The following is an 11042-nucleotide window of genomic DNA, read 5'->3' on the forward strand; positions in this document are numbered from 1 at the left end:
ATACAACTTTGATAAAAATTAATCCTGTTTCGGGGCTGTAGCTTGGCTCCCTCTGTTCCCCCGTTCATCCCCCACCCGCGCCTCTCCCCCATCTCAATCACCAGATTCTCTCTCTCTCAATCACCAGAATTTCTAATCACCAGAATTTCTAATCACCAGATTCTCCCGTTCACGGGTTGCTTTCCCCCAACCCCCATTCACTGGATACTTTATCTCTCGTTCACCAGCTCCTTTCCCCCATTGCTTTCATCCCTTCTAATCACCAGTTGCTTTCCCCATCCCCATTCTCCAGAATTTGTTTTGCTCGCGCAGATATCTGGAGAATAGATTTTTACCCGTTTGCTTATCGCTTCAGAACTCCTTAATTTCTAATCTCTAGGCAATAATAACAAGTTATTTTCAATTTAATTAATTTTTTATTTTATTTTAGAACTTTGTTTACATGTTAGTAGGTACTATCAGATATTCCATTAGATGGTTATCTTGTGCATTACACAATGAAAACAAATTAAAGTAGCTAAGTTTACAGGTTAATTGATTATCTACGAGTAAATTAGTAAAATCTTGTAGTACTTCCGAGGGTGATTTAAAACAGCCAAAATAAGATTTTACTTGATGGTACGAATTAAATTGATCAGGGTACAAAAATAAACCCTCGAAAGGTTTTCCATATAATAATTCGTGAATTTTTTTAAGGTTTTTAACAATAGCTAAGTACATGCATTCGATAACATTTTTATGTTCGTTTAAAAGATTTATTTGAAACCGAATAAAATCAATTTTTTTTTGGAACTCACCGATTTCGCGAGCTCCCAGATCCAGAACATGACCGTAGGCAGAGTTCAATTTGATGTTGTTGGTAGTGGCGACGACGGATACGTTGTTGTCGTGATAGTCGATGATGTTGTGGGTTAGAGACGATGCTCCGGTTTGCGTAGCGGCGAAAAGCTCTCCCCAAAGAGAGAGTAGATTGGTGAAAGCTTCGGAGGTCAGGAACAGAATATTTTCGTTCGATTTTTTGAAGAAGAGAACTTGGAATTTTGATCCGTCGAAACCAAAAGAAATGTAGACTGATCCTCCTAACGTGATTTTTATGTTGATACGTCTTTCTTGGCCCCTGCGTTTGGATACGGTATGCGTCTCGGCTATAGAAAATGAAAATGTTAAGCCTTTGTCTATTGAAATAGTAATAGTATTAATAAAATAATGCTTACCAATAGATCGTTTTTCCATGTTTACGGTAGATGAGGAGAGCAAAGCGGATGCACTTCTTTTCAGTTCAGCGTCTCAGAGAGAGAAATGACGCATGTGAGATTAATCAGTTCCTATCTTGTTGAGATTAATTCATCACGTGATCTAAACTTCAAATAACCCTCAAATTCTATCGGCTCTCTCTCTCTCTGAGATAACAGTTCTAGACACTCGAAATTAAACCGTCCCGTGCTCGAAACTGCCTCTAATTATTCCCATTGACGTCACATATTAATCCACTTGGAAGAAGAAAAAAACCCATTGTAGTTTCCTCTCGAGAGCTTGTGATGCAATCATATCCTAGAAAACAATACAATTAATAGAAATTAACATAAAATTAGTATACTTTTAATACCATTTTGTGAACTACAGTGAAAAAAGTTGCAATTTTACGGTAGAAACGTTTTCAAAATACCACAAAATGAACTCAAATAAGAAAATTGTAATTAAAATAATCACTACGGCTATAATTTTAGAAGGTTGTTTCAGGACGGTGATTATGGCAGATGTTTGTACTTCAGTGTCCATATCGGAAATGAAGTTAAATGGAATATTTTGCGTAAATAAGTATAAATTTTAGCATAACCCTAATATATTCTCGAGAACTGAACAAGTTCTTTGGGAATAAGAGATAAGCTTACTATCTTCCCCTAGGCCCTATATAAGGGGGGGGGTGCCTGAACCGGGGGAACGTCACTCTATTGTTGTTCTTTGTGCGTCTAGTACCAGGATTTTTGAAGCGCGCTCTCTCTCTCTCTCTCTCTCTCTACGTAAGTTTATTTTGATTTTTTTTTATCGTAATTTTTTGAATAAGGTTTAAGTAAATCGGCATTAAAATGAAAGGTGTACAATACCCAGAAATTAATTTAGTTGATACCCCGGAAATGATTATAATCGACTCCCCTGAATTGATTGATATAACTGATAACGAGCTCCCGGAAGTACCCATAGTAACTTTACCCAATTCTCCAGAAATGGAAATAATAGATTTAACTGATACCCAAGACCCTACCCTTTCCTTAACTACAGTAACTGATTCGCAATTGGAACGTTTAAAAGAAATGACAATGGTACGAGATTTTCTTAGAGAATATCAACTAACCCATCAAATCTGTTCGCCCCCTATCGATAATTTACCTTCACCCCTTTTAAGACCTAGTTCTATTCCACCTGACGAAGTACGTTTTTCGCCCTCGTATACGCCTATGGATGCTCCCTCACCCTTTCTAGAATCAGATGACACATGTCACTCTTTATCTTTGGAAGATAATTTTATCATGTCGTCCCTCAGTAGCTGAGAACGTACAATTTTCATTTGTACGCTAGTACTCGAAGGGAGATAACCATGCAATTTATTCATCCGTTTAATTGCGTAACGGCAGGCCCGAGTCAGAGTGGCAAAAGCTATTTAATTGAATCTATAATTAATCACGAAGAAGAAATGTTTGTTCCGGGTTTCAAAGAAATACATTGGTATTACGGAGAATGGCAAGCTCTATACGATAAAATGAAGCACAGGGTAGTTTTTAAAGAAGGATTGCCTGTTTTATCTGATTATGACGGAAAAGATCCTATATTATTAGTTATCGACGACCAGATGAGCGAGAGTAAAGGTCAAATTGGTGATTTATTCGTGAAAGGGACCCATCACCGTTCTCTAAGCGTTATTTTTATTACACAGAACTTATTCCATCAATCAAAAGATAGCAGATCCATTTCCCTGAATTCGCATTACATAATTTTATTGAAAAGCCCCCGAGACCGTCAGCAAGTGGCTTATCTCGCTAGACAAATATTCCCTGATAAGTGGCGTTTTGTAGTTGACGCTTACGAAGACGCGACTTCGAGACCTCACGGTTACCTAGTATTCAATTTAACTCAAACTTGTCCCCAAGATCAAAGAGTCTTGACTAATATTTTACCGGGAGAAACGTGCTACGCTTATCTCCCTAAATAAATAAATAGAACTAACATTTCGTAATTTCTATCAGTTATGAATCATGTCTCGTAGAGTACGTATCGAGAGAGACGCTCTCCGATATCTCGGTCGTTGCAAACCCGTTCAAAGAAAAGCCATTTTAGCTAAAGCCGACAAATCCCTCATAGACGCTATCAGTGAATGTATTCATAACACTTTAATTGGTAACGTAAAACTATCAAATACCCAAAAAACCAGGTTATCTCGTCATAAAAATACCCTTCGAAAACTAGCTAGTAAGCGGGTAGCTTGGAAAAGTAAAAAGAAATTGTTAGTTCAGTCTGGGGGCGGATTTTTCTCGTTTCTTCTACCCGTCGTTTCAACCCTTCTTGGTTCTATATTCGGTAGTAAACAATGAAACACGCCAGAAAAATGATTCTCGTCCCTAGCGGCGTTTTAAAGCCAGACCCGTTCCCGCACCCCCTCGCTCTGACAGTCTCTGAATTAGACGTTAAGATGGACCAAATATTAAATATGAAAGATTTAGACGACGCCTCGAAATGGATTTTATACGAACAAGCTTTAATGAGACACGGAAATCTACGTAAGCAAGCCTCGGCTCCTAAAGAAATCGAAATTGCCCCCGCATTCGACTCGCTAAGTAGGGACTGGATAGACGATTTGCCTTTGATATATTACCAAAAAGCGCAAAGCATGGTGGATCAGTTGGAAACTGTACCCGAAAGAATACGGTGGGATGAAAACGGGGAGCTCGTAATAAACGGTCGACCTATTAAAGGTTCCAATATTAGCGAAATTACCAAAGCGTATTTAAATCCTAAAACCCACCCAAAACCTATCGGATATTTCGCGTTTATTTCCAATTTAACCCAATTTAACTCTTCACCGGCAATCCAAGGCTTTCCCTCCCCGCTAGCTCCGAGAACCCGACAACGACGTTCTCCCGTTAAGCGCGAGTATCCGGTTCCTCAAAGTGGGCGTGCGCGCAGGACAGATAAGCCCCGTCCCACTCGTAGCCTTGACCGAGATCACTCCTCCACGTCTGACTCTTCTCTTCACTCTTATAAACAAACAAGGAGTCGCGCGCAAAAGTCTAAAGTATGGGCGAAGCTATTTTAGAAAAAAATATATTTTAACCCGAAGCATCCGGCTTCTTTCGGAGGCGCTGAAAGGTTATTCCAGTCCGTAAAGTATCACGGCTTAAGTAGGGAAACTGTAGAAAAATGGTTAAGAGGAATCGACGCTTTTACGATGCATAGGCCGAAATATAAAAAGTTTCAACGAAATAAAATAGTAATTAGTAATATAAGGGAACAATACCAGGCTGATATTAACGATATGCGCTCGTTAGAGGCAGATAATGACGGATACAAATACATTTTAACAATTATAGACTGTTTTAGTAGAAAAGCGGGGGGGTTACCTCTTAAAACTAAATCGGGGAAAGAGGTTTTGAAAAATATAAAAATTGTTTTTAAAGACGGAATTCCAGATAAATTTCAATCGGACAAGGGCACGGAATTTAGGAATAAAGAAGTACAAGGATATTTCAAAAAGAATAAAGTTAAATTTTTTAGTACCGAAAATGACGAAATAAAAGCCTCTATCGTAGAAAGGTTTAATAGAACGTTAAAAACAAAAATGTATAGATATTTTACCCATCACTCCACAAATAGATATTTGGAAGTCTTACAGGACTTGGTCGAAGCGTACAATTCCTCTTATCATAGCTCAATTAAAATGGCCCCTAATGACGTTTCGGAAAATAACGTATTACGTGTGTACAATAATATCTACTCTAAATATTATGCCGAGAAACTGAAACTGAAACCGCAATTCCAAGTAGGGGATTTGGTTAGAATAAATACAACTAAAATGATATTTCAAAAGGGTTTCGAAGCTAATTATACCGAAGAAATATTTAAAGTCGTAGCTATAGTTAAAAGACATCCTCCCGTTTATAAAATAAAAGACCTATCAGAAATCGATATAAAAGGGACGTTCTATTCGAGAGAGCTTCAAAAGGTCAGTGCGCCTCGTTCGTTCAAGTTAAACAAGATTTTACGTCAGAGAACTAAAAACGGAGTAAAACAATTGTACGTTAGTTGGCTAGGATATCCTCCATCGTTTAATAGTTGGGTTAATCAAGATGACGTCTGGGATTTACATAACTCTTCCTAGTAATACTAGAGATAAGAATAAGAATAATTCAGAAAATACTCTAGCCTCGTATTCTACAACGTTGGCCAAACCCATTAGTTTACGCGGAGATTGGGAAATTGCTCTGGTAGAAATTATTTATCCTTTATCTTTTTATAACGTAAGCGAGCCAATGGGATGTGGAATAGAAATTAAGGAATTACTATCGAAACATAGTAGATTACAAATATACCTACGACTTCCGCGAGATACCTCAGGGCTACTACAAAAATCCTCATGAACTTTTGGCCGTACTTAATGAAAGTATTAAAAGTTTGAACCTTGATTTAAAGGAAAGCGCTAATTCAGAGTTCGATAATGATTCATTAGGAAAATTTGAATATAGTTTAGAAAGTGGACACGTACAATACACTTCCTATAGTAAACATTATTATCAACTCGAGTTAACGCCAAAGTTGAGGAAAATTTTAGGATTTAGAGATAATGCTACTGATATTTCACCTAAGGTAGCATTCAGATCAGATTCCCCTATGCAATTAAACTTATTCATCCCCGATCTTATGTTCGTGTATTCCGATTTGGTAGGAAATGAAATGGTTGGGGATACATTAGCCCCCCTTTTGCGAACAATTGTTGTAGACCAAAACGCCCCCAATGGATCAACCGTTTCAAAAACTTTCGATTCTCCGCATTACCTTAAACTGAGTAGAAATTATTTTGACTGTATCGACATTAATATAAGAACTAGTTTAGGTGAATTCGTGCCATTTCAGTTTGGTTCAGTCACGTGTAAAGTACATTTACGACGAGCTCAGTAAAAAAAAATGGCTTATCAGTACGTCGATAGAAATTGTCCCTACATGCAATATTATTTAAATCAGGCGGGGGGCGGAGTAGATTTACCTTATTTCTCTGGGTTTGCGGGACAAAAAGGACACGGAATTGGTAGCTTTTTTTCTGGGCTAGCTAGGTTTGTATTCCCATTCCTAAAACAGTCTGCCAAATACGTGGGAAAAAGGGCCCTTTCTACAGGAAAGAAAGTACTCGGAGACGTCTTGCAAGGTCAGGACTTAAAAACGTCGGCCAATAAACGAATGACAGAAACTGTGGACGAAATGGCAGCGCAAGAAGGTTCGGGTCGTCGCAAGAGAAGAAAAACTACTAAGAAAGCATTGAAGAAGAAGAAAAAGAGTTCAGTTAAACGCCGCAAGTTCACGCGTACGGTTCGCGATATTTTTGCTCTCTAAAAAAATGGAAGTACTTAAAAGCGAATTAAATATTTTCAACGAACTACCAACTCAACTCAGCGTTGAAAAGGGTCAAACGGTATGGTGTAAGCCAATTTCATCTATCGACAGCAGTTCTATCATCGAATTCGTGCTACCGGGTACGGGAGACTCTTACACAGATTTGGCAATGACAATGATATATTGTAAAGTAAAAATCGTCAAAACCAACGGTGACAACTTGGATGCCGGGTCTAACGTTTCGCTCGTGAACAATTCTCTGCATTCGCTATTCAAACAATGCGAAGTGAAACTCAATGATACGACGGTTTCACCATCGGCCTCAAATTACCCCTATAGGGCCTATATCGAAACCTTGCTCAACTTTGGGTACGATGCAAAAAACACTCACCTTGCGACATCTGGATGGTACGATGACACGGCTGGAAGTATGGATCTGATAACAAACGCAGGATTCATAAAACGTCAGGTTCTAGCTGCTGAATCAAAAGAAATTGAACTTTACGGGAACATTTTTTGTGACATTTTTAATTTCAACAAATATTTAATTAATGGCGTACAACTTAAGGTTTCACTCACTAGAAATAGCGATAATTTTACCCTTTTTAGCGACACTGTCGACGCGTATAAAGTCGAATTTATAGACGCTGCTCTAATTGTACGTAAAGTTAAAATTATGCCTAAAATTTTATTAGCCCATCAGCAAGGATTATTACGTAGCAATGCCAAATATCCCTTTACTCGTACTGAAATTAAAGTTAAAACATTAGCTAGTTCAATTCAGAACGATAGTTTTGACAATATATTCTTAGGTCCGATACCCAACAGAGTCATTATTGGTTTAGCCACCAACAAAGCGTATAAGGGCTCCGTTAAGTCTAATCCTTATAATTTTGAAAATTTCGACCTAAATTATCTGGCTCTATACGTTGATAACGAACAAATCCCTTCGAAAGCGTTGACCCCTAATTTTAATAGTAAACAATTTACGCTAGCCTATCATTCGCTATTCTCGGGATCTGGGATACTCTACCAAGACGAGGGAAATCACATCGCGTTGGCTCACTTTCCTCTAGGCTTTGCCCTATATGCTTTTGATTTAACCCCCGACAATTCGGCCAGTGACGTCACGTTTTGGAACCCCGTAAAGAGAGGGCAACTACGTTTAGATTTAGGATTTGGTACCCCTTTAAAAGATTCTACGGTCGTTATCGTGTACGCTGAATTTCAATCTTGTTTACAGATAGATAAAAATAGGAACATTATTCGAGACTATTAAAATGACTACGACAAACGTGGACTTATCTCAGGCACTGTATAAAACACCGAACTTTTTAGGCGTGTTTTCTTCAGATAATTTAAAACCCATGGTGAAATATCCGCAATCGCTTATCATTAATTTTGATAAAAGGGGAGAAACAGGTTCTCATTGGATTTGCGTCTACGTCGATGGCCGAAAACGGGGATTCTATTTTGATTCAATGGGGCTTCCCCCATTTTTACCCACAATCAGAAAATATTTAAATTCAATGTGTAAGACGTGGACATTTAGCAAAAGACGATTGCAAGGACTAACTAGTAACGTTTGCGGCGAATATTGCGCAATGTATATTTTGCATAGAACTAAAGGACAGAGTACAAAAACGTACTACCAAAAGTTTTCCAAAAATTGGGAAAAAAATGACAGCAAGATATTTTTATCTTTCGCAAATCATGCTAGAAAAATCATCACATCGAATTTAGCGAATCCATTAGCTAGAGAGAGAGGTATGGTGACTGACTGGAAAAAATCCGGTTCCAGAGGATAAAACAATATATTCCCACGCTATCTGGTATCTTTTAGAGATATGACCCGACCTCTCTCGAAAACATGCGCGCGCTTCTATGAGCGCCAAACCATTTACTTTTGAATAAAATAAACCATCCAAAAACAAAAAAATTAAAATAGAATCAGAAAGTATTGGTAAACTAGTTAGGACAACGTGGGTGGTTTACGCAATCTAGCATGAAAACAAAACAAAACATTGGTAGAAATATATTATTGCATTATTCCTGTACGTTCTATTTAAAGTACTTTCTAAAAGTCATTGAAATCTGTTACCGTCTTGAACCATTGAAATATGTTTTCTACCCTGTCATTAACAAAATATCTTTAGTACACGCAAAATAAGATTGGTGAAAAAAAACATTGCCTTAGATAATTTAACAGGGATTTAGTTAGCTTTGGGTCTTGTAATGATAAAAAAGATTGAAATTTGACTCTACCATTTTATTTAATAATATAAACTCATGTACGCGAAAAAAACAATTGTAAACAATTTTTCCTATGTAACTTTTTTCACTCTTAATAAATACTTTAAAAAACGTAACAAAAAAAGACTCTTTATTGAAAATCGCTTACCCTTTTTTTCCAGAATTTCGTTAAGTCAACCAGTCCGATGCAAGAACGTACTACAATGCGGACTCTTATCTGTAAATTTGTTAGACTTTGCACGAACCTAAACCATCTTCTCGTGACGTACGCTAAGAGGAAGATGGTGGAAATTCCCAGTCTCACGAAATTAATTATCTACGAACACTATTTAACCAATGGAAAAATTTACAGACTTTACCCACTTATTTACACACTGAATAGATTCCACACTCAATCACTAACTTAGATTTCATCACGGAAAAGAAGGAGATAGGATATAGGGGCTAGGAATTGGTGGGGATGGAAAATGGTATAAAAAGGGGGTAAATCAATTAGAACAAATTATTCCAACCTTTTTCTTTGCTTGGAGCAAAAACTAAATCGAAATCAAAAATGAGGTAAATATTATTTTAAGATTTAAATAACTTTTAGAACAAAAATTTTAGATTTTAATTTTCTTCATGTAGAATTGAAGAAATTAAGGGGATATTAATGCAAAGTGCGAGCGATGATTCTATTAAATTTGAGATTAGAATAAGGTAATAAATTAAATTTCACGAATTATTTATACTGTACTAAAGTTAAAATTTTATGTATTGTTCTGTTAGCTTTGAGGTTGGAGAGCCCAGGAAGCTTCTTCAAGTCTGGGAACATCAATTATATTGGGACGATGAGGGCGAAATACATTCCAGTAGGATACTACTCATCGTCCCAATTATTTTATAATAAAAAAATTAACATTTATCACGATTATTTTATTTTCCTATCCAACAATAATCATTTCAGTATATATCAAACATTACAATAACAAGGATTATATGCAATTGCAATTGCTAAAATAGTGTATTCTACCGAGTTAATAGTCTCTAAGATTTCCTCCTGGGGGTTCCCCCCCCCCGAAACAGGATTAATTTTTATCAAAGTTGTATCAGAAGTAAATTAGTGCGAAGTAAGCGCAATGTATTTTCAGCTATTCTAATTTGCCTAATTTAACACGTGACGAATTTTTTTCGCTAACCGATGAGCAGTAACCTCTATTTTTGGTTACATTTTACATTCTCCCGTGACGTCAATTGGTTTCAGCCAATGAGAAATCAGGATTTACTTGAAGTTTCGAGTGTTATTTGATCTCTAGATATACGACTCAACGTTCTTTTAGTTCCTGGACCTCATCGAGAAGAGACACGTAGATTTTCGCGCTCCGTTCCCCGCCTTCTCGACTCTATTTACTGGCAAAGGCTTCAGGATTTCCGTAAAAGTAAGTGACTTTATTATTTTACTGTAGAGGGAAATTAGGCCTTGTTTAAATTGAAGTAAATAGACTTAGATTCTAGTCAAATAGTCATAGAGTCTAACCAAAATAAATAGAAAAACATTTATTGAAATTTAGGCTTAACCAATTAGGCTTAAGAATGTTGACAATAGCTTATAGAAACTATCAGTTTACAGTATGGACATCGAAGCGTATCGACTTGAAACTTTTCGTCACTGGAGAAATCCGCACGTTACTAAGGAACAACTAGCGAAGGCTGGATTCTACTATATTCAGCGGGGCGATGAAGTACGATGTTACAAGTGCCACGGCGTATTAGAAGGATGGGAATCAGGAGACGTACCAGAATGGGAACATGCTAGATTCTTTCCACACTGTCCGTCGAGGGATAATTCACCATCGGAAAAAAAGTACCTTTCGCAAGAATGGGAGATCCCGGCACCACCACGGGCAGCGGCACTGGAGGATGACGATTTCATATCTATTCCGGTCAGACGTGGTGAGGTAGAACTTTTAATAAAATTATTTATACAATCCGCACTTGCAGAAGGTAGTTCGTTTCAGCCCATTAAATGAAATTGTACATATTCCTTACGAAGATCGAGTTAATTTTTTTTATATTGATAAAATGCGATTTAAACGCGTTATTTATAATGTCGGTCTAATATTAGAACCTGTTTTACGCAATCATGTAATTAAAAGTAAAATAAAATTGGAAATGTATATTTCTTGTTTTTATTGCCTAGAGATTAGAAATTA

At 37.1% G+C, this 11042-nt stretch overlaps 1 protein-coding gene and 1 long non-coding RNA gene across 2 annotated transcripts; one reads left to right on the plus strand and one right to left on the minus strand.

Annotated features, from left to right (window-relative positions):
- Positions 1 to 438: 438 nt before the first annotated feature.
- On the minus strand, positions 439 to 1285 carry LOC149956628 (uncharacterized). Its single transcript, XM_090166892.1, has 2 exons — positions 1215 to 1285; positions 439 to 1145 (listed from the first exon to the last, which is right to left on the minus strand). The coding sequence occupies exons 1-2, from the start codon at positions 1231 to 1233 to the stop codon at positions 439 to 441; spliced, it is 726 nt and encodes a 241-aa protein (XP_090023018.1). The 5' UTR covers positions 1234 to 1285.
- An 8232-nt stretch (positions 1286 to 9517) lies between these two features.
- Positions 9518 to 9754, plus strand: LOC149956629 (uncharacterized). Its single transcript, XR_016478190.1, has 2 exons — positions 9518 to 9549; positions 9619 to 9754. It is a non-coding gene; the product is annotated as an uncharacterized LOC149956629 (long non-coding RNA).
- Positions 9755 to 11042: the final 1288 nt, after the last annotated feature.

The sequence above is a fragment of the Leiobunum rupestre genome, chromosome 2 (assembly GCF_980474605.1).
Source record: "Leiobunum rupestre chromosome 2, qqLeiRupe1.1.hap1, whole genome shotgun sequence".
Taxonomy (NCBI): Eukaryota; Metazoa; Arthropoda; class Arachnida; order Opiliones; family Sclerosomatidae; genus Leiobunum; species Leiobunum rupestre.